Below are 25,882 nucleotides of genomic sequence, written 5' to 3' on the forward strand. Positions count from 1 at the left end.
CTTCCACGTGGAAATAAGCTAGAAGCGGAAAGCCGGAGGCAACTGTTCTCCCACCGCCACCCCCACTACCAAGACGCCACCTGGGGCTCCGCCGAGACAGGCCAGCAAAGGAGCCACTCGCTGACAAAAGAGCCCCTTCCAGCCCAGTGACAGCCACGTGGGAGCACCAGCCACCTGCAGTTCCCGTCGTGACTCAGCAGAAACGAATCCAACTAGGAACCCTGAGGATGAGAGTTCAATCCTGGCCCTGCCCAGTGGGTTAAGGATCCGGCGTTGCCGTGAGCTGTGGTGTAGGTTGTGGGCTCGGCTAGGATCCAGCGTGGCTGTGGCTGTGGTGCAGGCCGGCAGCTGCAGCTCCAACTCGACCCCTAGCCTGGGAACCTCCACATGCCACAGGTGTGACCCTAAAAAAAAAAAAAAAAACCTGGCACCAAGTTCACCCATGGGTAGGATTAGATGCCAGGAGGCACTGGCACCTCGTCAAGTCATAAATGGGCAGGGTTGAACCCAGAGGACACACATTTCAAGTAATAAAAATAGAAAAATGCACATAAATAGTTAGAACCTACAATTAAAACCTCTGAAGGGGATGGGTTAAAAATTACTACATCTGAGGCCAACTGGTCCGATACAGACTCTGGTTCAAGGACAGGAAGCTATTCTCAGGCAGCGGGAGGGGCCCGTGTTTGACGAAGCTGTGCTCCCCAGGGGATGGGCTGCATCTGCCATCCCTTCATGAAGGCGCTGCTATGTGTCATCTCAGCACAACTTAAGCTATGTGTTCCGGGGGGGATGCCTGTGACAGTTAAGGAAGGAGCGGCAGGGAGACAGCGGGACCCTGTGCAGGCAGAGGACAGGCTGCGAAAATCCAGAGCTGCTTTACCCAAGGACGTGGTGCTGTCCACTCGCTCAGCATCTGGAGAAGAAAGGAAAGGCATCAGCACAGCCGAGACCTCACAGCGCTGCCTCCGCAGGCAGCCCAGCTCCCGCCACAGCCTCCATCTCCTCGCCAACGGCTCGGGGGAGGGGGTGTCACCATCCCTGCCACCCTCTCCAAACAAAAGCGCCTCAAGAGCGTAAGCCCACGGCCACAGAGTGCAAGTCCCCTGGCAGCCTGTCCATCCACTCAGCTGCCAGGGTCCAGCAAAGGGGGCGTCCGTGGGGACAGGAAGCCCTGCCATGAGCGGCGCTCCGAGGCCAGGTTAAGCCCGCAGTGGGGGGGGAGGCTGCCCCCTCCACACTGAGTGGCACATTTGACTCTGCTCTCGGTCCAGGACCCCAACCTCACCTCCACAGTATCTGGGCACCAACTGGGAGAGCAAGGCACCTCTCTGAGCTTGTCTCAGCAGCTTGAAAATCACCTACTTAGTAGCAGTGGATACTGTGACTCAAAATGCTATACGGAGTTCCCACTGGGGCTCAGCAGCTTCCTGACTAGGATTCCTGAGGATCCCTGGCCTCTCTCAGGGAGTTAAGGATCTGGTGTTGCCATGGCTGTGGTGTAGATGCAGCTGGGATCCCGCGTGGCTGTGTCTGTGGCGTAGGCCGGCAGCCACGTCTCCAATTCAGCCTCTAGCCTGGGAACCTGCATATGCCACAGATGAGGCCCTCAAAACCGAAACAGGTAAATAAAGTTGTATATAAAAATACATAGAAATGAAAGACACTCAAGAATGTAAATTCATAGCAGTGTGTTACACACAACGTTCCCCTCTCTTTTTCTTTGTAAAACTACCACCCTAGTTACACTCTTATCAATGGAAATGCAACTAAAATGGTCCACCTTGCTCATGACTAGTGATTTTAGGAAGGACTAGTGGCAAGAACCAAGCTGCTGGATCACACGTGCAGTCAGCCACCCCTGACCGTCGCGTCCTCGGGTCTTCAAAGCCATTGCCAGCACCCCCAGCCATCTGTGCGGCTGACCCACCCACCGCCAGGGTGACTGTCTGGTCTCCTGTCACGGTGACAGGAGAGCCAAAGCGGACCTTTCCCGGCTGCCGTTCTTCGTGCTCCCTGACACTGAAGGCAAAGCCATGACCTGCCCGGTGGGAGGTGGCCCCTTGTCGTGGTCATTCCTGGCAGGTGGTCACCCCCCCCCGCCCCCCCCGCCGGAGAAGTGAGGGCCGGGGCAGGGTTAAGGGTGCTGCACTTGGCACCACAGGGAGAAGACGCTAGGGGAAAAAGGCAGCTCTTCCTACAGTCATCCTGCGCCTCTGCAGTTGTAACTTTAAAAGGCACGGACAGGGTAAAGCAGTGAGAAACCTGCGGTTCAGGTTTTCGGCGTCACGGCTGAAGGAGCCGGCTGGGAGCTGGCTGTCTCGGTTAAGGGAGTTGGAAGCACGGCCTCTCCCCTGAGACGGGCAGACGTGGACAAGCACGGCTGTACGTGTCAAGTTCCAATTACCCCAACCTTCTCTCTGTAAAGTGCACAGAGACGCTAAAAAATAACTGGAAGACCAGTGGATCCAAGAGTATGAAAAACTCCCTCTTGGTTTTATTTTACGGCATGTCAATCATACCTACCAAAAGGGGAGAAACGGGAAGAATCCTCGCGGTTTTGTATACGGAAGCAAGGCAAATTCCCGTACCTGGGCTTGGCTGCTGGCAGATCTGCGAGGCGAGGTCCTGCACGTACGCCGGGAAATAGTCGAAGCAGTCCCCGTAGGACACCACTTTGATCCCGTGCAGCAGCATGTCTGCCTGGTGCTTAAAGAAGTGGTCCTCGCTCTCCTTGAGCACGACCATGTAGTGCTCCAGATCCACCCTGTTGGGCACCGAGTAGAGGAAGAGGGCTTGGAAGATCTGATCCCGCAGCGTCTCTCCGCAGCCCACAAACAGGAACGACTTGGTGCGGTACAGGTTCTGGAGAACTTCCTGGGAGGGAACCGAGACGCTGAGCTGCTCATCTGAAAGGGGGTCCGGTCCCATGACTGACCCCAAAGTTACATCTTTGTGCTTTCATTTTTTTCTTTCTGGCCGCTTGTGGAAGTTCCCAGGCCGGGGACCCAACCTGCACCACCGCAGGGACAACGCCGGATCCTTCACCCACTGAGCCACCAGGGATGAGCCACCTACATGATGGCCCTTTTAAATCCCTGCTCCCTGACGGGGCTCCCCCAGGAGCCACACGAGGAACAAAGAAGAAGAAAGGGAGTGGGAGTTCCCGCCGTGGCTCAGCGGTGACGAACCCGACCAGTATCCATGAGGATGCAGGTTCGATCCCTGGCCTCGCTCAGTGGGTGAAGGGTCCGGCCTTGCCGTGAGCTGTGGTGTACGTCGCAGACATGGCTCAGAGCTGGTGTTGCTGTGGCTGTGGTGTAGACCGGCAGCTGTAGCTCTGATTCAGCCCCCTAGCCTGGGAACCTCCATTATGTGGCGGGTGCAGCCCTAAAAAAAGACCAAAAAAGAAGAAGAAGAGGAGGAGGAGGAAGGAGAGAGTGGGCCTCTTCCTCTCCAAGCCAGGGTAACCGGCCCAGTCCCCAAACCCCACCCACCAATCAATCTTGTCAGTGCAGTCACGCAATTCAGATCTTCTAGAATTATGTACAGTTTTAAATGGTTAAAACATAATAAGGACGTGAATTTTTTTGTTTTTTTTTGGTCTTTTTTTTGTCCTTTTGCCTTTTCTAGGGCCGCTCCTGCGGCATATGGAGGTCCCCAGGCTGGGGGTCCAATCAGAGCTACAGCTGCTGGCCTACACCACAGCCACAGCAATGCAGATCTGAGCCGCATCTGTGACCTACACCACAGCTCACAGCAACGCCGGATCCTTAACCCACTGAGCAAGGCCAGGGATCGAACCCGCAACCTCAGGGTTCCTAGTCGGATTTGTTAACTACTGCTCCACGACGGGAACTTCCAAGGACATGAAATTCTTTTCAGAGCTGTGCACACACCAGGCCCCAGAATTAACATCTGTCTCAATGGATCACAGCCAGGAACCCTGCAGGGAGGGGCCTGGCGTCAGGAGAGTAGGGTTTGGGGGGTGAGGGCAGGACAGCTAAGGAGGGGACCAGGGACAATGACCCAAGGGAGTGGGCACAGAGAGACCCAAAGCTTTGAATCAGTGGGGTCACTCAGGCAGAGAATCACCAAGGAGAGCCTCAAGAGAGCGGGTCGGCGGTGAGGCTTCTCATCACACACCAACCGCATCTCGGCTGCAAGGCCACACCTGGGCCCCGGGGTTTGCACCCAGAAGAGGGCCGGACTCTGAGCTCGTCAGTGACTCAGTGAAACCCTGTAGTTACAAGCGGGTTTACAAAAAGCGGGGAGCAGTGTCTCCACACTTCATCTTGTCTAGGATACCCAGAAAGCTCACAGACCATGACATTTGAAAACTAGGTTTAGAAAGAAACGAGAAACAGCTGAGAAAGGAGATGCGTGAGTGAGCACAGAAAACGGAGGAGCAGGGAGGAGTGGCCAGAGAAGAACCTTCCAGAATGATGCGGGGCCTGCAGGTCACGCCAAAGGAACTCAGCTGTGTCCCTGGGCAAGAGGACCACTGAGTGTCACTGAGCATCTCTTCCAGGGCCCGGGAGCCACATGGAGGGCGCCCGGCTGGCCCCACCCCGCCCGGTAGGAGCGTGACCCGAGCGGGGATGGGGGGCCTGGAGCCCAAGTCACTGCTCAGATGGCCCAAAAGGCTGGTGGCCATGCAGCGCAAGGGCACAGCTGGTGCCCGTTCAGGGGAGCGTACCATGACTTCCGGGTCTTGAGTCACGTCCTTATACCCCGAAGGATCCAGCACCATGCCGCAGGGGTCGGTGTACAGGCCGTGGATGTGCAGCACGCCGTACCTGATGTGCCCCCTCGCCCACTGCAGGACCTGGCAGAGCAAGCACACAGGGCAGGTCGCCGCTGTTCCCAGCAGCTACGTGGAACCTGATTCAGGGTTTCTCAAGCCGCCCTTGCAAACAGTAAGAGAAACGCTAGGATTCTAATTACACCTTTAAAAGCGGAGACACTCAGCTGTCAGTGCCCGTCATTCCTGCCCGTGGCATCGACAAGAACGGAGATGGTTCTGGGAAAGACTCCCCCAGCATCTCAGACCCCAGCAAACCGCCAGGCCTGCTAACCTCCGCCTTCATGTCTCGTGCTGTGTTTGCACTACTGCTGTGTATACACTGTGGTCACACCCAGAAAACAGATGCAGAGGAGAAATACCTGATCCGAGAGCTCTACAGAGCAAAGGCCGCAGGAGGCGGCCCTGAGGTGGAGCCGCTCATGAGGGCAGCCGCGGCGGGACCGACAACCCCGGACACACGGACGGACACAAGCAGCCAGATGAGCTCCTGACACCACACCTGGTGCCCGTGTCACTAAGGGCTCGGGAGGGGCCTGCGGCCACGTTCACCCTCCAGCCTCCTGGGCCACGGCCCTCGAGCCAGGCGGCACGTCCGGGCTCTGGATGAGACTCCACGGCCGGGCCTTTCCGTGCAGAGCGGGGCTGAGCCCACCCTCTCATGGGGAGCGGGTGACAGGCGGGGGTGACATAAACCACAGGCCAACACGGAGAGGACGCAAACCTGTCATCAAAGAAATACGATCAAGACGATGACTGTTCAGCCTCCGTAAGAGAAGAAATAAAAATAAAACCCACACGTATCCAGTGGGAGAAACGCACTCTGGGTTTTCAGTAAAGCCACGTGCGGGTGGGTCTCTGGTCCGAGAAGCAGAGGCCCCGCCCACAGCCGGGGGTTGGGGGTGGGGGTGTGGACTGCTGGTCTCTTCTGGAGAACCCTTGGGTCATTTACACCCTTTGTCTTTAAAATCATCATGCCCTGTGGCCCTAACACTTTCCTAGGAACTTGTGGCAGCATCATCTGTAACTGTGATGGGTGCTGACCACAGCAGAGGAAAGTTAACAACTATAATCTAGTTCCAGGAGCTCCCATCGTGGCTCAGAGGTTAACGAACCCGACTGGGAACCACAAGGACGCAGGTACGATCCCTGGCCTCGCTCAGTGGGTTAAGGATCCAGTGTTGCTTTGCCCCTGGTGTAGGCTGGCAGCTACAGCTCCGACTGGACCCCTAGCCTGGCAACCTCCACATGCCGAGGGTGGAGCCTTAAAAAGAAAAATCTAGTTCTCAGTAAAACTACATTGAAAAACCATGCTGCTTTTTTGGGGGGGGGGTTGGGGGTGGGCCGCGCCTGTGACATGCAAAAGTTCCCGGGTCAGGGGTCGAACCCAAGCCTCAGCAGTGAAATGCTGGCACCCTTAGCCCACTACACCACCAGGGAACTCCTAACACCATGCTTTTAAAACAGCTTAATGACAGGAAAACGCTCACAGTGTAACATAAAGGGGGAAAATCAGGCGAAAACCTTTACATACACTGCAATCCCAAGCTGTTAAAGAACGAGGCAAATTAACCACAATCCACAGCGAGAGGACTGTGGGCGGGTCTGTCCCGACTGTCTTCGCCACCCAGGCCTCCCACAAGGAGGCCCACGAGGACGTGTAGACGCCGGTCCGCAGGACAGAAGGCCAAGCGGAGCCCCGCGCAGGCCAGGGGGTCCTGACAAGGGGGCAGCACCCACCCAGGGCCCGCGGGCCTGGTCCACGTGGACAGGGGCCCCCGCGAGTGAGCGGACACACCTTCCCGCTGCCAGGGCCGCGGGGCCACACCCCCGGCGGGAGGGCAGGGCGGGGCAGGGCCGGGCCAGCCGTCCGCACCTTGGTCTTGTCCTTCAAATCCAGAGACTCCATGGGCTTGCTCTGCTGCTGCCCGAAGATCTCCAGCAGGTTGTCGTAGTTGGTGGTGAGGACCATGGCGCCCCGCTCCATCAGGCTGAGGATGGACTGCAGCACCAGCGGGTTCTGGATGTGCCGCTCCAGGTCGTCGAAAACCTCCATCAGGCAGTCCTGGAAGAAGTTGGGCTTGGTGTCGCCCGTGCGCTGCGGAGAGGTGGAGCCAGAGTTAGGAGAAACAGCGTCTCTCAGCAGCTACTCCACACCTAGGCAGCTGATGAGAGCCCGGGAGCTGGGCACACAGCAGTGTTTTTAAAACAGAAAGAAAACCGCTGACCTCGCAGAGCCTAGAACTCTGGAAGAGGCCGAGGCAAGATGCAAGTCTCTAAGTAAGAGGTCGGCTGTGACGGGCGCCACAGGGAAAGCAGAGCGGAGAGGGGGCTGGCCCCGCAGGGCAAAGGGTGGACAGGTCACAGGGCATCCAATGGGGAGCGAGGCGCCCTGGAGGGGCTGATCCAAGCTGGCAGGGGGTGCAGAGGGAACAGCGCAGGCCGGGCCAAGGGCAGCAAGGGGCCCTGGTCTCCAGAGGGGAGTGAGCGCACCTGTCCCAGAACCAGATTGCGGAACCAGATTGCGGGGGCCCAGAGGCCACAGTGAAGACCGTGGCTCTCCTTGTGCCACAGCCACAGAGGTACCGGTTTCCCCACTGGGCTGGGAATCGGGTCACACCGGGAGAGAGCCAGCGGGACAGGGCTGAGGTCTGGCCCCTGCATGCAGCACCGAGAGTCACTGGCAGCCTTGACCAGAGCCACCTTGGGAGCCCAGCTGGGCCACGCTGGCGAGAGGGAGGCCACCGGCAACAGCAACAACCCCTCCGAAGAGTTTCAGTGTGAAGGGAGCAGAGGGGGGTGCTTCGTGCTCCCCGGCGTGAGCGCCCCTCACCCAGCCCTGCACTGGGACTGGCGGGACGGCTGGCCTGCACCCCAGCCCCCCCCCGCATCGGGAATGCCCACACCCCCGGCCTCTGGACCCCCAGTCACCCTCAGTCCACCCTCCCCACACCATCATGCTCCTTCTCCACTGAAAGTCAGCTCCCCACGTCCCTGGGACCCTGATGCCCTGACCAATGAGTGTGCGGGTGGCACCCGCTCACCAACAAGGCCCCTCGGCGGCGGTGTTTCTGTCACAGTTCGAGGTGGGTTTCCCATCCACACAGTCGCCCCTCTCGGCGTCATGGCCTCTGCCTTCCTCACCCCTCGCCTCCAGTGGTCTCGTCCCACCTCTGCCATCCGCGCCTACGGCCACGTCCTAAACCTCGTCATTACCAGAAGCCCTGGTCCAGCCTCTCCCCCACCCGCTCGGGTCTTAGCACCCGGCTCCCGGGAGATGGCACCCCATCAGAACTGGCTGCCACTGGCCCGTCTCAGTCCCCACAGCCTCTCTTGTCCCCTGAAGCAGCTGAGACCCCCTCATGTGCCACTGGGGTTGCTGCTCACATACGCTCTCCCAGTCTGGGCCCTCCCCGGGCGAACCCAGCCCGGATAAAACCAACGCTCCACCTGCCCGGCCCCACGGGGACACACCGTTCTGGTTCTGAACGGCCTGACTCTTCTTTTAAGGAACTTCCCGAAAACACACACATGTAACCTCCCAACCCTCCTCTCCTTGATTAAGGGGCCCCGAGCCACCCAGCGTCCTGCAGCCCCACTCCGGCCCATCGACCCTGCACCCCCCACCCCAACAGGACTCAGCAGCTTGTCTGTAAAGGACCACAGAGCAAACTATTTTGGTCACACGGTCTCTGCTGGTGAAGCATGAAAGCAGTGCTAGAAAATGTGTAAACCAATGGGGTGCATTTTACTTAGAAAAAAAAGCCACAGCCACCCCCTGTGATGCCAGCTGCCACACGTGGCATCGCCACCCAGCTAAAACTACTTCCCAGACTCCAGTCAAGCCAGGGGGGCCATGGGTAAAACTATGGCCAGGGCCATGAAAACAAAGTGAGGTGTGCCTCAGAGCCCTAAGGGCCGCCCCCCGCCCCCGCCGCCCCCCGTCCCCTGCCGCCCCCCGCCCCCACTAGCTGGATGCACTCCTTTCCGGCAGGAGGCAGCGTGGCGAACCTTAAGCACAAGGCAGACACTGCGGTGAGGATGGCAGAACCACGAGGGAGCCCCCGCGCTCCCCGGGACTGCCCCCCACCGGACTGCAATGTCAGAAATGTAAGTGCAGAGAGTTCCCGTCGTGGCTCATCAGTAAAGAACCCAACCAGCATCCATGAGGACACAGGTTCAATCCCTGGCCTCGCTCAGTGGGTTAAGGATGTGGTGTTGCCGTGGCTGTGGTGTAGGCCGGCAGCTGCAGCTCAGATTCAACCCCTAGCCTGGGAGCCTCCATGTGTCTTGGGTGCAGCCGTAAAAAGACAAAAAAAAAGAAGAAAAGAAAGAAAAAGAAAAAGAACTGTAAGTGCGGCCACGTGGAAGCCACGCACTCTGGGTTCTTTGCAGGCGCCCGAACCCTGAACCCTGCGTGCTGGTCTCCAGGCCTCCTCGTCACTCCTCCAGCATCCACCCCGCAAGGCGCAGGTGACGGCCGGCCGTCCTCAACAACTCGATGAGAAGAAGCGCGCCTCGGGCCTCTACCACATGGCCTGTCGGACCGCTGACCCCAGGGCATTGCCCAGCAGCCTCCTGTATCACCAGCTGCTCTTCCTCTGCTGGCCCCCTCCTCCTGCAGACAAACAAGCTGTGTCTTCGCCCGTCTTTAATGTTTAGGAGCCACTCGTCTCGTCACGTGCAGATGTGGCGGCCCGCCTAGACCAGAAACAGACCTGGATGCCCGCCCCCCCCTCGAGGAGCCCCCCAGGGCTGCACCGTGAACCCCCCGAGACGGCGCACGTATCCAGGCTCCATTTAACACAGACTGCGTCGGGGGACCAAAGCACGCCTGGCATCCCCTGGTGAACTGAACCGTCTCTGGCTGGCCGGCGCCCTCCGGGAGGCGCGGACACAACGTGGGCTGGTGGGAATCGAAACGTTCCATCCCAGCTTCACCACCTGGCCCAGAGCCTGCTGCCGCCCGCACGCTGGCTGGGCCGAGAGGCTTACCGGGGACATCTTCCGGATCAGATCGTGGGCGACCACCAGCAGGTCCCTGTCCTTCGTCACCTTCCTGCGGAACTCGGCCACATCCCCCGGGTGCAGCACCTCCAGCTGCTCGGCGGCCTCGATGACGGCCTCGATGCAGCTCCTCCACGAGCAGAGCGCCGGGATTCCCGGGGCCACGGCCGCGCTGACCCCCGTCCCCATCACCAGGAGCAGCTCCTGAGGCTGTTTCCGGATGAGGCTTTTTAAAAACTTTCTGCTCAAAAACAAGGGTGGGAGAGAGGGATGGTCAACATGAAGTCCAGGAACGCGCAGAAAGTGCAGCCCGGAAGGGCCTGCGAAGGGTCGGGTCAAGTCCAGCAGGGACGGGACATGCAGGCAACGTCCCTGAGTTTCTACTGATGGCAACAGAGCCTGTGTGTTAACCTCACATGTTCTAGCCTCTTTCCAGAAGGGACTTGGGGATGGGTGCGTCTTATTTACCTGAGTCCCCTACCGTGCTGAGTGCACATTTAAGTGATAATATGTTTGCAAACACAAAAGCTCAGCATGGAGTTCCCATGGTGGCTCAGCAAAAACGAATCAGAATAGCATCCATGAAGACTTGGGTTCGATCCATGGCCTCACACAGTGGGTTAAGGATCCGATGCTGCCGTGAGCTGTGGGGTAGGTTGCAGACTTGGCTCAGATCTGGTGTTGGTTGCTGTGGCTGTGGTATAGGCCAGTGGCTACAGTTCCAATTCAACCCCTGGCCTGGGAGCTTCCACATGCTGCAAGTGCAGCCCTAAAAAGGAAAAAAAAAAAAAAAAAAAAAGCTCCCTGATTACAGCGACAGAAAATTCCTGGTGAAGTGCTTGTCCTCCCTGTGTATCAAGCCAGCCCACTGCCCAGCAAGGACTCCTCCTGGGTCACTGGACCTGCGCATTTATGGTCGGATTTCCTTCTGTGAAGCGTGGCCCCCAGTCTTGGGCCAGACCCTCTGATCACTTGCTGGTTGGTGTGGAGACCAGGTGACAGTCACTTCCTCAGGCAGGAAGAGAACCGCCTCCTGGAACACCTCAGGTGTTGAGGCAAAGGGTAGTTACCGGCCAGTGAAATGCTCTCCTGCCTTTGACCTTCACCCTTGTAGGCCCTAAATAACATCGAAAGAGGCCTGGGTTTTCTGGCCACACCTGCAGCAGGTGGAAGTCCCCAGGCCAGGGACTGAACCTGTGCCACAGCAGCAACCTGAGCCACTGCAGTGACAATGCCGAATCCTTAGCCCACTGCACCATGGGGAACTCCTGTAAGGAGCCTTGTGAGGGAGGCCACAGACCTGTTTGAAGGTGCAGCAACTTCCTTTACCTTGACTTGTGTTCACTTCTGTGTGCTGTCTTTTCCACCGAATCCATCTGTGAATCCTAAAGAGATTCAGAGGCAATTAGTCAGAAGCAACTTCTATTTCCCAAACAAGGGTTTTCTTGTCAGTTCCTAGAAGAGAGATGAGGCTGGAATTAAAATCACAGGTCCTGGAGCTTTCTGTAAATCAGAACACCTGAAGAACTTCACATACAAAAATATACATCCGAAATGGCCCCCAAGCCCCCGTCCCCAATTCTGGGACTTAGCAGGCCAGGCCAGGTCTCAGGCTCAGATTCTCCAAAGCGGCACACAGGACGGAAAAGGAAGAGAAAGCGGCACGGCAGACAGAGGTGGTGCTGTCACCCCCCCCTTTATGACTCTGCTCCAGAACCGCTTCCACTTGACAGGAACACAAATGACCCATCGAAGGAGGACAATGCACAGGGCCCAACCAAGTAAGCCTGAAATTGCCCCCAAAATAATCCACATCACTTTCAAATAGAAGCCTTTTTTTTTTTTTTTTTTTCAGGCCCACACCCACAGCATAGGAAGGTTCCCAGGCTAGGGGTCGAATCAGAGCTACAGCTGCCGGCCTACACCACAGCAACACCAGATCCGAGCCGCATCTGTGACCTACACCACAGCTCATGGCAACGCTGGATCCTTAACCCACTGATCGAGGTCAGGGATCGAACCCACAACCTCATGATTCCTAGTTGGATTCGTTTCTGCTGCGCCAGGACGGGAACTCCTAAAATAGGAGTCTTTGACCTCATCCTGCTCTACACAACATTTTAGAATATTTTTTAAGCAGCCACTGATCAACCACGACGTAAGAAATCATGCTGTCACCATAATGAGGAACTTAAAAAAAGGGGCCCCAGTTCTTTCCATTGCTGTTCAACTGCTTTTGATGCCCCATACGTGTACAATCGTAGATACCTACTGAAAACCCAAATACGTTTACACATCTGCAAAAAAGAATGAACAAATGACACTTTGTGGGCTGGACTTAACTCCAAAATTAAGTGATTTCAAAGTTTTCCAAAGGACAAGCTGCCCCTACAAGCACTGAACGCTTCCATGACAGGGGACAGCCTGCACTGCCGTGTGGCTCGTTGCTGGTTTAAGGGCTCCAGCCTCTTTCTCCTCCTGAGCCTGACAGATGAAGGTCTGGAGCTGGCTCTCCGAGGCACTTCCAACAGAATCCCACAGGCTCCAAACGTCACAGGCAGATGGGCCTCTAGCCTGAAATGCTGACGTGTCCCTTTAAGGGTCCAAGGCGCCAACACAGGAAGTACCCGATTACATGACATCTCAGCACAAGAACTCTGCAGGGATGAACTGCAGCGCTGCCCATATTTAGACACTTGGAGTTCATTATAACACTACCCGGTTAAAGACATTGCCTCATTTCCTGTTCTTTCAGCAGCGTAATTATCAGAGCCAGATCTCACAATGACTTAGAAAGCACCCCCAAACCTCTCCTTGTTTTTAAACGAAGGGCCAAGCAGGAGAGTTCAAAAGCACCTCGTACCGGACCCTGGAAGTTTCTGTGGGATGGCAGACTCTGGCGTTCCCCTCCCATCCCCAACACCACTCTCCTAATGACCCAATCGGACTCCCGACAACAGTAACAAACGCCTTCAGAGGCCTTCAGGAGCTGCATCTTTTGGTTTCCTTGGTGATCATGTCGTCACCACAGTTTGCAGGCCCAAAGCCAAGTCATCATAGCAACCCAATTTTTTTTCAAGGACCTATCAGCATTTTCAGAAAGCGAAATCAGGCCCCGACACAGATTTGGACAAGCAGTTCCTGCCCTTTTTATCTAAAGCCACGAATAAGGGTCTGAATAGGGTGTTTTCTGCTTAAAATCTGAGATCATGAGTATCTTATGAACGAATTTCAGATAGCCAAAGACTGCCTTCTTTGAATCCTTAGCATCCAGCACTAAATTAAATGTTCATCAAACTGAGTCTAGAGAAAGCAGAACAAACTACGAACAGGTAACCTGTTATTTACAGCTAGCAAAACAAAGGCCCTCCCCAGCTCCCTAACTCTAACTCCACTGTGCCATGTTGTTAAAGACTTCTCCCCGCCACCACACCTCCTGGTACCCTGGCCCTGGCACAGTCAGTCCCCTCCCTCGTTGCGGCTGGGCCTGGTCATGTGACTTCTTTGGCCAATGGGATGCCGGCAAACAAGCAGGCAAGCCTTTGTTAAGCAGGTTGCCACTGGAGCCTGTCCTCTTGGAACTCAGCCATGTAAAGCCCAGTCTGGCCTCCTGGACGGCCACCAGTGGAAAACACACCAGATGACAATGAAGCACCAACCACTCAACATGCAAGTAAGGCCACCTGGGATCACTCAGTGCCAGTCAAGCAGCCAGGGGACCACAAGGTCATAAGCGAGCCCAGCGAGGCCAGCCTGAGTCCTGCTGAACCAGGCCCAGGTGCTGATCTACAGAACTGGCCATTCTCTGAAGCACGGATACCGTTTTCCACTCCGCCAGAAAGAGCAGAGGGATGGGAAAGGAGAATATCACCGGGGCGGGGCAAGGAGAAAATGTCTAGAATAGTAATTTATTACAAGTAACATAATAAAACATTTAAAACTAATCTCTTTCTATGGCAAATTACACCTTCACTTAACAAGTACAACCATGAATTAGAAGTTTCAAGTCTGGAGTTTGCGTAGTGGCTCAGAGGAAATGAACCCAACTAGTATCCACGAGGACTCGGGTTTGATCCCTGGCCTCGCTCAGTGGGTTAAGGATCCGGGATTGCGGTGGCTGTGGTGTAGATCTCAGATGCAGCTCGGATCCCGTGTTGCTGTGGCTGTGGTGTAGGCCGACAGCTGCAGCTCCGATTCAACCCTAGCCTCGGAACATCCATATGCTGTGGGTGTGGCCCTAAAAAGACCAAAAAAAAGAAGTTTCAATAGGATCCTCAAAAATATCCAGGAAGACTTTTAAGTTTCTTGCTATAAGTAAATTATCCTAAGGGTGTTGAGTGGACTAAAAGAGCACGGAGCTGAGAGTTCCCAGGAGGAATGGGGAGTATGGCAGACACACGCTCAATATGCCTCTTTCAACAAGGGGAGGGGACAGCGCAAATATTTACCAACATTTCTACATGCTGGCTGTTAACTCACCTGTAGCCGATCTCGAGTGATGGAATAAGAGGCCCCCAGGGTTTGAGCCAAAACTCAGGTCACTATAAAACCTGATTCGTGTAAAGGCCTGCAGGCTCTCACCTCAACACCACCCCTCCGATGCTGTTACAAAGTTACCCACACTAAGAAGCCATTTACAAATCTGCTGCTCAGGGAGACCTGGAAAAACTAGGATGAAGTGTAATCCATGTCACCACCGTGGTTGCCAAGGGCTGGAATGTCCCAAACCTTGCACTCTGACTACACCTAGGGAGGGGCGGGAGCCTCTGGCTATAAAGCAAGCTCTTCCCTGCCCCAGGAGCATATTCCAGGCACCCCGAGGCTAGTCAGGCTCAGAGCTGGCTGATACCGACTCACCAGGTCCTTAACGGCACCCTGCCCTTTAACTCCATTCCCATAAACTGCCTTTTTCATGGCAATCTGGCTTCCAGTTTTTTGACCTGGGAGGGAGCCATAGAAGCCGAAAACGTTTGGCATCAAGAGTAAGTTTCTTTCCTTTTTTTCTTTTTCAGGCCACACCACCACATATGGAGGTTCCCAGGCTAGGGGTCGAATTGGAGCTGTGGCCACTGGCCTACACCACGCCAGATCCAAGGCACATCTGCAACCTACACCATGTCTCACAGCAACGCCAGACCCTTAACCCACTCAGCGAGGCCAGGGATTGAACCTGCGTCTTCATGGCTACTAGTCAGACTCGTTTCCGCTGAGCCACGACAGGAACTCCAAGAGTAAGTTTTCAAGTACACCTGACAGACTTCTAATCACTCATCAATCACCTGGGACGTGGCTGCTGGAGGTATTTCTGGTGAGGCTGGTTAACATAACGAAGTTCCTTTGAGCTGAAAACGGGCTTCCTAAACTGCAGAGAAGAGGCCTGCCCAGAAACTACAACACCTGAAGCAGCGCTGGGGCTGTGGGGAAAACACCATATGCCCAGCCCTGAGACCTTACCGAACCTCGTGTCCAAATCCGTCAAATGGGAACGCCATGAGCCACGTCACCGACGGGACTGTTGTGAAGGATTTTTTGGGTTTTTTGTTTTTTTTGTTTTTTTTTTTTTTTTTGCTTCTTAGGGTCACACCGGAGGCATATGGAAGTTCCCAGGCTAAGAGTCGAATCGGAGCTGCAGCTGTGGGCCTACACCACAGCCACAGCAACCAGGGATCCAAACCACATCTGCGACCGACACAGCAGTTCACAGCAACACGGCAACCCAGAATCCTTAACCCCCTGAGCCAGGCCAGGCTACAGCTGGCCAGCTACAGCTCAGATTCAAGCCCTGTCTGGGAGCTTCATATGCGGCAGGTGCGGGCCTAAAAAGAGCAAAAAAAAGGGTTCATTTGCTTCTTGAAACCAGTTCCTCCAGACAGCACATGGGTACATATATTTAAACCAAAAGAATGACAAAACCCACCACTAATAAAAATGTAAAGGTCACACTTTACTTCAAAAAGCAACACTAATTACTCACATTCTACGCCTCTATGCGATTCAAGGGAAACGCTCTCCCGAGGTCTCTCACTCACCCAGTGCAGGGGCTCCTGTTATCGCCTCTCACCTGGCCCAGGCTGACAGTAAACTCTCTTAAGTGGCCAACTGCCCTGGCAAATGAGGTTTTGCACATTTTCTAACATTAGCGCAACTCAGAATGCCAAATACTCTTGACATTTTACCAGGAACACTGCCAGCAGCTCAAGTGTGCAGGGTAACAGTTTGTCCATCAGAGGAGACACGCTGCATGAATCAAACAGACATGTTACTTAACAAGCCAATAATGGTAAAAATGCACCAATACAGAGACCAGTGGCAGGCGGAACCACCAGTTTTTATCTATCCCAAGAGGGATAAGAAACATTCTGGAACGTAAACCTCCAACGAAACCTGAAGTTACAGAATCCTGGAGCTGGAGGAACTTAAAGGCTATGTGATGCCAAATACCCTATTTATCGAAGTGACAACTGAGACTAAGAGGCTTTGACTTGGTCAAGGCCCCCAGGGAGTGGGGGTAAGCTATCAACTCATTCTGTGCTCACGTCCCATAATCTTGCCACTTCCCCAGGCACCACCTGGTTCACTGTGCCCCCCAAACTTCATGGAGGGCATTCATTTCTGCATCTTCCTACCACCAATACTTTACAAATACAGTTTGGCTGATCTGCAGGTTCCAGATATGCGAAGAGAAATGGCCATCAGGAAGATACAGGAGCAGCAGCGAGAAGCCTCAGGCAAAACAACCAGCTCAGAGTTTTCTGTTAGGGCTCATCACACAACTGTCGGGTTAACTTTAGCAGAGAACAGATAAGGAGGGCTCAGCAGGGCAACAAAGCCACCACTGGGGAGGACTTCTTTCTCCTGGAAAAGGACCTTCAGGCTCCTTGGATCCAGGGGAAAGAGGCCAGGCCTAGAAGTTAAAACCGGGTATGAGTCAAACCACTTAATAAGGGGGTAAGTTACTCAGTCCCTCTGAGCAGTATTTCCTTTATCTGCTAAAAAAAAAAAAAGGAGTATCTTACACCTCAGAGTTTTGAAAACATTAAAAGCAATAATGGGGGGGGGGCTGCCCTGAGGCATATGGAGTTCCCAGGATCCCTGGCCAGGGATCAGATCCGAGCTGTAGTTGCCACCTACACCACAGCTGCAGCAACACCAGATCCTTAACCCACTGCGCTGAGCCAGGGATCAAACCTATGTCCCATGGCCCCAGGAACTCCAGGGGTTCCCTGCAGTCCAGTGGTTAAAGATCCGGTGTTGTCACTGCTGTGGCGGGGGTTTGATCCCTGGCCCTGGAACTTCCCCGCACCCGTGGGCGTGGCCGGAATAAATAAATATTTCAGAAAAGTTTAGAAAAAATAAAATAGCAAAGCCTACAACACGCTACATATGTGGTGGGTCTCCTTCCCAGATGTAGTCAATTAAAACTAAATAAAATTTAACATTCAGTTCCTCGGTCACATTTAAGTGCCTGACAGTCACATTGTGCAGTGTCTGGGGAGCAGAGACACAGGAGACGTTTTCGTCATCCCTGCACAGGGTCAGGCCAGCGCCTCCCTCTCCCTCACCAGGTCCAGACCTCAACACACCCAAGTGCTGCGGCTTTCTCTTCCTAAATCGCTCTCTAAGCCACGCCCTCTGCCTGCCTCAAGGTCCCCACAACTTTGGATGGCTGACGGCCTCCCTGGGTCTCCAGGGTGATGGTTCTGCCGGGACATATCTGAACTCGTCTCTTTCCAGGGCTTTCTGGGTCCTTCAGGAACCCCAGGCCCAGCCTCCAAACACTCTTATGATCTGGTTCCACTTCTGAGACCCAGCCCCTCTTTCCTGCCCACTGTGCCACATGTGCCTCCTGCATGGCGGCTGGGCTCCCTCCGACACAGTCACCGTGATGAAACCCTATGGGCCAAAGGACAGAACCTCACTGAAAAGGAGTACTAAGTCCCCAACATCGACCCCAGGCAGAAAACTGTAGCCTGAGGCAGGAAGGAGCCGGAACACCAGCCTTTGGGTCTGGACTTTACGAAGCTTAGCCCTGCTTGAGGGTCTTCACAGCCACCGCCTGGCCTGGGTCACCTCCACCTCTGCCATGGTCCACCTTCCTCCAATTCTCTCACATCACAGCCATTAAAAAAAAAAAAAACAAAATCAGCTCCACGAATGAAACAATTAAGAGGAGGAGACAACCCCAAAGCATCCTGCTCTGCCCCAAATCCCTCACCGCTTAGCTCTGCCTTCCTGCATCACATCGGATCTGTTCTCTAGGCTCTTCTGTGGGGCCGCACGAGTCTCATCAAAGAGCATTAAAAGTTAAACACTGTCCTGCGTTGCCCTCAATGCCACAGAAGACACATCTGCAAACTGCCCCCGCTGAGCTCACACCCCCTGCCTGGTTTCAAAGGGTCATCAGGGGACCCATTAGATGCCTCTACTTTTATATTTTATCATCAAGAATTCACAAACCCTGGGGGGATACCTTAGCAGACGCCGACGGATGCACAGACCTCAGGTTTGGGAAACCCAGCCCCAGCCGAGACCAGAGGGCAGAGGGAGGCAGGCGGGGGCTGAACCTCAGGGCGGGTGGGACGCAGGGAGTGGGGACCGCGGCCTGGGGAGCGATGGCACGGAGGGTCGGGGGGAGCTCTGAGGCCTGGGCGGGCCGGGGGAACCCTGGCGGGGGGGCTGGAACTGCGGATCCTAAGGGATCTCTGGACCCTGAAGCGGCGGGAGGGTCTCGGAGACTGGGGGAAATCCTGAAGGGTTTCCGGGCTCGAGAGTCCTGAAAATGTAGGGACCAGAGATGGTCGGGGGCTCCGACAGGGTCTCGGGGGCGGAGGTTCCCAAGGGAAGCGGGGGCGGTCTCGGGAGCCGAAGTTTGTCGGGGTCCTCGAGATGGCTGTGGATCCCGAGAGCGGCCGGGACCCATCCGGAGGCTCTCGGGGTCTTGAAGGGCTCTTGGTCCGGCAGCCCCGGCCTCCCCAAGCGGCCCGCTCACCTGCGGCGCCGCCGACACGCTGGTCGGAGCTCGCGCCCCCGCCGCCGCCTCCGGCTCAGCGGTCCAAGTCTCCGGGGTCTCCGGGCGGCCGCGCGGGAGGCGGTCTGCGGGGAGGGGGACTGCGCGCGCAGCCGGCGCGGGGGCCCGAGCCCGAGCCGGAGCCGGAGCCGGTGCCGGTACCAGAGCCGGAGCGGACGCCACGCAGCCCTCAGCCGCGACTCCCACGGAGGCCGGCCCGGGCGCCGCCGAAAAGCCATCCCCCGCACGCCCGTCCCCGCCTTACGAAGGTTCCGCCCCGAAGCCAACGGCCCCACGGAGGCCCCGCCCCCAGCCCGAGCCGCGGGCCCCGCCCTCCCGCGGAGGCCCCGCCCCGCCGCTGGCGCAGGCGCGAGCGAGTGAGGGAGAACGCTCGCGCTTCGGAACCCTCCTCCGCACTTCACCAGCTCACGCGCTGGCTCTGTGTCCTCAGTTTCTTCATCTGCAAAATGGATGCGGGCGCACTTTGCAGGGACATGGCGAGCTTTCAGTGCGATCGGATGCGCCCCTCTGCAGCCACGTCCTGAACACGCTCATATACCGCTTCAATCCTCCAACCCGAGTTGGGTCCAAACCCAGGCGGATCTCGGGTCCCCAAACATGCCTTGCTTGCCCAAGACCCCCGACGACCTGAAATCGTCAGTCCCCTCCCCCGGTCCCCAGTTCTTTTCTTTGACAGTTCCTACCATTCTGAAATTAGGTACAGTGTCTCTCCCCAGGCATCCCCATGAGGGACAGGACCTCCTCTGCCGTGTCCATCCCTGGGTACCCAGAACTAGAATGGGTCTAGGCACATAATCCGTGCCCAAGGGTGAATGAGTGATTGTCCACCCCGTGCTCTTCTCTCATCAATAAATACTCTTGCCCGGAGGCTGAGAATGGGACCAGTTGGGCTCTGATGCCTTGAGTCCTGTGACCTCACGCCCCGCCTGGGTCCCAAGTTTATAAAACGGAGTGATGCTAGTGGGGCGGTTGATGGGACCAAATGAGCTCGAGCATAGATGGGCTTGGCACAGAGGCACGCAGCTGTTTTAGGGCCCCTCCTGACATTGTCTGGAAGCCTTTCCCTTCCCCAAACAAGACTTAACCGGGATCAAAAGCGACTTCCTCCTGCCAGCCTTCCTAACCTTCCGGAATCCACCCTCCCTGCCCTATCCGACCGGGCGGAGTTAATGATTATTTCCTCTCTCCTTCGCCCTTTTTTTCCTGGCTGGATTTAAAGTTGGCTAACACACCCCACCCCAGCCCCAGCCCACTGGGAGCCTCCCATTCGGGAAGAAAGTTGTGCTTGTGAGTTTCTGTAGCCTGAGATTTTGGGGGGCCCCAGAGCACAGCACACCCGTGAGGGCCAGGGACGCAGGAGTGAAGGAGGAGCAGAAGCGGGCTTCCTGGGTAGTGCCAGGCACTTACCTGAGCACTTAACCTGTGTTCCTTCTTTTAGTCCTGGCAGCAATGAGGAAGTCGCCATCTTTATCATTCCAGATGGAGGAGCTGAGTCACATTTAACCATCACTGCATATAGCTCCCCATTCCCTGCACACAGGATGGGAACGCAGGGCAGTGCAGTTCCTGACACACGTGCTGAGAGCTGGGCACCACTGCTACCTGGAAACTGAGTTCGGCTGTTGGTCAACGTGGAGCCAGGAGACACAACCAAGCCAAACAGTGGGGGTGGGGGTGGGGGTGGGGTGGGGATTCATGACTTGCAGCAAGTAAGGAGAACACCAGGGAGCTTTCCCTAGAAGTTTTTTGTGTTTCTTTTTACAGCCACATCTGCTGCCTATGGAAGTTCCCAGGGTTCAACCTAGGCGCTAAATCGGAACTGCAGCTGAAGTCTATACCACAGCCACAGTTACACCGGATCCGAGCCACAGCTGCAACCTATGCCACAGCTTGTGGCAAAGCCGGATCCTTAACCCACTGAGAGAAGCCAAGAATCAAACCTGCATCCTCACAGACACTATGTCAGGTTCTTAACCTGCTGAGCCACAATGGGAACTCTCTCCCTGAGAAGTTTTATGCTAAGGGCATGTTCATATTTCTGAAGGGGCTTGAGCAGAAAAGAGTTCTGCATAGAATTGGGTCGAAGGTTGACAGAGGCCAGACTTGGTTGATTGAAGTCAGGAGGGCCAACTTCATTCCCACCTGGGTGGGGGCCTTAGTTCCTGCACATCTCAGACTCTATCCGATTGGGATGAACCTCCTTGAGGAGGAACTAGGACTCCGTTTTATCGCTTTCTCTTTTTTTGTTTGTTTTAGGGCTGCACCTGAGGCATATGGAGGTTCCCAGGCTAGGGGCTGAATCAGCTACAGTTGCCAGCCTACAACACAGCCACAGCAGCACGGGATCCGAGCCGCGTTTGCGACCTACGCCACAGCTCACGGCAATGCTGGATCCTTAACCCACTGAGCAGGGCCAGGGATTGAAACCGAAACCTCCTGCTTCCCTGTTGGATTTGTTTCCACTGCGCCACAACGGGAACTCCTATCATTTCTTGACTGCTATTCCTTTGTTCCCGCATTCCCTCACTTCTCTTAAGATCATTGATTACGGAGACCTGTTCAAGGGCAAGCAGTGTGGCCAGGCTCAGATCCCCAAATGGCTCAGATCCCCAGATGGCTTCTCTTAGGTCAAGAAAGCCATTCCTTGGAGTTCCCGTTGTGGCACAGTGGTGAATGAATCCGACTAGGAACCATGAGGTTGCGGGTTCGACCCCTGGCCTTGCTCAGTGGTTAAGGATCCGGCGTTGCCGTGAGCTATGGTGTAGGTTGCAGACGCGGCTCGGATCCCACATTGCTGTGGCTCTGGTGTAGGCTGGTGGCTACAGCTCCAATTAGACCCCTAGCCTGGAAACCTCCATATGCCACGGGAGCGGCCAAAAAAATGGAGAAAAGAAAAGAAAGAAAGCCATTCCTGGGGTTCCTGCTGTGGCACAGTGGGTTAAGAATCCAACTGCAGTGGCTCCGGTCACTGTGGAGGCATGAGTTTGATCCCCGGACCAGTGCAATGGGTTAAAGGATCTGGCGTTGCCACAGCTGCAGCTCGGTTTCAATCCCTGGGCCAGGAACATATTCATATGCTGTGGGTGCAGAAAGAAAGAACGAAAGAGGGACTTCCGGTCATGGACGCTGACAGAGTGTGGGTCATCTCAGAAGGCAAGAGGTGGCTCTGAAATGTGGGGTGGTGAGTTTTTATGGGCTGGGTAATTTCATGCCCTAACGACTGGGAGGAATATTCTAACTGTAGACCCAAAAATCAATCAGTTGATTTGAGGAAGAATTGGAAAATTTTATTTCAGCCAAGGCATTCCCATTGTGGTGCAGCAGAAACAAATCCGAAGACAAATAGTATCCATGAGGATGTGGGTTTGATCCCTAGCCTCGCTCAGTGGGTTAGGGGCCTGGCATTGCTGTGGCTGTGGTGTAGGCAGCTCTCATCCAGCCCCTCGTCTGGGAACCTCCATATGCTGCTAGTGCAGCCCTTAAAAAAAAAAAAAAAAAAGATGAAAAAAAATTTTTTTTATTTGAGCCAAATTTGAGGATTATAACCTAGGAAGAGCATCTCAGAAAGCTCTTAAGAATTGTTCCATCAGTTGGAAGTCAAGACACCGCTTGTTGTTTGAGACAGAGGGGACGGCTGTACATCAAATGACATATTAACAGTAGACACAATCCAGATCTGAGTATCATCCTTGGTGGGTCAGGAGACTTCTTACAAGATCAAGAGTGAATGTTATCTTTAAGGAGGTGTCCTGTTGATGCTGGGACAGTGTTGCTGTTTAGGGTTGTTGAGCAGGTGTGCCTGCCCCTGGGGGAGGTTTGGCCCCTGCTGAATGCAGATACTCCATGCCCAGTGAGGGAGAGGAGACCAAAGGGCAGAGAAGAATTTTTCTGTTTCAGTTTTTCTTGCCTTGCCATAATAGAGGAATTTTTATTTTCTTTTCTGGCCTCTCCCAGGCCAGAGGGCAGGTCCCAGCCACGGTCAGGAGAACAAAGCTACCGCTGCAACAATGCTGGATCCCTCACCCACCGCGCCTGACACAGGATCAAACTGGCGCCAAGCCGCTGCCCATCCCATTTCGGCACATGGGGGAACTCCCAAAATAGGAATGTCCTTTCATGTAACTCTCTTGGAGAAGGGGCGGGGTTTCCAGGAATTGGGGCACCACCCATATTTTGGAGGGAATATGTGTGTGTGTCTGAAACCACAAGGCTTTTGGCATCTCGAGCCCCCGGGCAAATGCAACTCATTTCTGATGCTGCCGTGGACACACAACGGGGGCTGCCCGGTGGGACATCAGTGTGTCTGGAGCGGACGTGCTTTTGTGTGTGTGGACACACACTGCTGTTTGTAGCGTCCCCACCGAGGGCCATGTGCTAAACTCTCCATCTGCATCTCCCTTCATGCTCAGTCACCCTTGCAGGAGGTATTATTATTAGTCCCCTTATCAGGTGGGAAAACAGACACGGAGGCCTTAGAGGAACTGACCTGGAAGGTTGCAACAGGCTGCTCTGAGGTCTCCCCTCACCCATCTAGACCGGAACCAGCAGGAACACCCTTGGCGCCAGGAGCTGAGGATGCAGCAGGAAAGCTCCGCCCCGCTCTCAAGGAATTGATGGCGCAGAGGGAAGCCGGCGACAAACACCTTGGTCAGGGCCATCAGGGCGGCGGGAGGCTGTAAAGAAAAGGGAAGCTGGTCAGGACTGACACCAGAATGAGGATGAAAGGGCAAGACACAGCCTGGGCAGTGCCCGTCGTGGCGCAGCGGAAACAAATCCAACTAGCACCCCTGAGGACAAGGGCTCCATCCCTGGCCTCGCTCAGTGGGTTAAGGAACCAGCGCTGCCGTGAGTTGTGGTGTAGGTCGAAGATGCGGCTCGGGATCCGGCGCTGCTCTGGCTGTGGCGTTTTCTGGCACCTACAGCTGGGATTCGACCCCTAGCCGGGGAACCTTCATAAGCCATGGGTGTGGCCCTAAAAAGCCAAAAAAAAAAAAAAAAAAAAAGGCACAGCTTGGGAGAAATGTATAAAACACATATATGACCAAGGACCCAATCTAGAGTGTACTAAGAACTCTTATAACTCAGGAATACAAGAAACATCCCAGTTTGTTTGTTTATTTGTTTCTGGTTTTGTTTTTGGCTTTCGAGGGCCGCAGCCACGGTATTTGGAGGTTCCCAGGCCAGGGGTTGAATCCGAGCTGCAGCTGCCGGCCTATACCACAGCCACAGCAATGCCTGATCCGAACGAACCACATCTGTGACCTACACCCCAGCTCATGGCCATGGCAACGCCGGATCCTTAACCCACTGAGCAAGGCCAGGGATCGAAACTGCAACCTCATGGTTCCTAGTCGGATTCATTAACCACTGCACCATGACGGGAACTCCTCCAGCTCTGTATCTTTTTTTTTTATATATATATCAAATACTTTTCTATGCACATATATAAATATATATTGAATATGTGTATATATATACATACACACACAAAAAAACCACAAACATATGTATGAAATGAAGTCTCTATCTCAGCAGATTACATTTAGGAGACATTATTTATGATACAAATCTTGTCTGACAGGCCTGACTCTACTCGCTACCTTAGGGTTCCACTCTGGGCTGTTCTTTTTTTTTTTTTGGCTTTTTGGCTGTTGGCTTTTCTAGGGCCGCTCCTGTGGCATATGCAGATTCCCAGGCTAGGGGTCTAATAGGAGCTGTAGCTGCTGGCCTACACCACAGCCACAGCAACACCAGATCTGAGCCACGTCTGCGACCTACACCACAGCTCACGGCAACACCGGATCCTTAACCCACTGAGCAAGGCCAGGTTAAGGTTCCTAACCTCATGGTTCCTAGTCGGATTCGTTCACCACTGCTCCACGACGGGAACTCCTCAGCTCTCTATCTTGATTGTGGTGGTGATGACACACATCTACATGTGTGGTAAAACTGCATGGAACTTTACACACACACACACACTCACACACACACACACTCACACACACACACACTCACACACACACACACAGAGTACTTGCAAAACTGGGCACACATGAATAAGGCCTGTGGATTTTACCAGTATTAACATCTTGGTTTTGATACACTTATCCTATTTTTGTCTTTTTCTTTTTTTAGGGCTGCACCTGCAGCATATGGAGGTTCCCAGGCTAGGGGTTGAATCGGAGCTGCAGCTGCCAGCCTACACCACAGCCACAGCAACACGGGATCCCAGCTGCATCTATGACCTACACCACAACACCAGATCCTTAAACCACTGAGTGGGGCCAAGGATCTCACCTGCATCCTCATGGATACTAGTCGCATTTGTTACTGCTGAGCCTCAACAGAAACTCCTAATTATACTATTTTCTATCTGACTAGGAACCATGAGGTTGTGGGTTCAATCCCTGGCCTTGCTCAGTGGGTTAAGGATCTGGCGTTGCTGTGAGCTGTGGTGTAGGTCGCAGACGTGGCTCGGATCCCACGTTGCTGTGGCTCTGGCGTAGGCCGGTGACTACAGCTCCAATTGGACCCCTAGCCTGGGAACCTCCATGTGCCGCAGGAGCGGCCCTAGAAAAGGCAAAAAGACAAAAAAAAAAAAAAAAAAAAAGACAAAAATTATGCTGATTAGAGTGAAGCCAGACAAAAAAGAGACCATATGACATAGCTCTACTTATAGGAAATTCTAGAAAATGCAATCAAATCTTTAGTGTCAGAGAGCAAATCACTGGGGAGAGAGGAGAGACGGGAGAGAGAGCTTTTTGCAAAGAGGAAAGTTCCCAGGGACTTGATATGCGGGTTCCCCAGGCTCTGAGGAGGGGGCTGGAAAGAGGCTTCACGGAATGGGATGGGCAGCACCCCTGAGGAAAGCACAGGGCGAGGACTGAGGCCTCATTAGCTTCAAGCAGACTGTATGCCATGTTGCTTGTAAAAATTTAGAATGAATAATTTAAAAATAGAACAACAAAAAATACGTGACCTTCCAGGACCTTTTTACTATTGATTCTCTATCTACCAGTGACAGGGCATGGGACGCGACCGCT

General features: G+C 54.6%; 1 protein-coding gene across 6 annotated transcripts in view; it reads right to left on the reverse strand.

Annotated features, from left to right (window-relative positions):
- The window catches only part of FAM118A (family with sequence similarity 118 member A), a 37,192-nt gene extending 16,823 nt beyond the window's left edge, over positions 1 to 20,369 (reverse strand). Inside the window, exons 1-7 of one of the 6 annotated variants that reach the window (XM_021091392.1) lie at positions 20,247 to 20,369; positions 11,141 to 11,196; positions 9,800 to 10,052; positions 6,681 to 6,902; positions 4,700 to 4,828; positions 2,592 to 2,877; positions 884 to 916 (exon numbers count right to left, since the gene is read on the reverse strand). In XM_021091392.1, the coding sequence (XP_020947051.1) occupies positions 884 to 916; positions 2,592 to 2,877; positions 4,700 to 4,828; positions 6,681 to 6,902; positions 9,800 to 10,052; positions 11,141 to 11,187 (970 nt within the window). In that variant the 5' untranslated portion in view covers positions 11,188 to 11,196; positions 20,247 to 20,369. Of the gene's footprint in view, positions 1 to 883; positions 917 to 2,591; positions 2,878 to 4,699; positions 4,829 to 6,680; positions 6,903 to 9,799; positions 10,053 to 11,140; positions 11,267 to 18,800; positions 19,071 to 20,246 lie in introns of those variants that run through there. The other 5 variants (XM_021091391.1, XM_021091390.1, XM_003481518.4 and 2 more) reach the window with 5 other exon arrangements.

This window comes from Sus scrofa, chromosome 5 (assembly GCF_000003025.6).
Source record: "Sus scrofa isolate TJ Tabasco breed Duroc chromosome 5, Sscrofa11.1, whole genome shotgun sequence".
In the NCBI taxonomy this organism is placed as follows: domain Eukaryota; kingdom Metazoa; phylum Chordata; class Mammalia; order Artiodactyla; family Suidae; genus Sus; species Sus scrofa.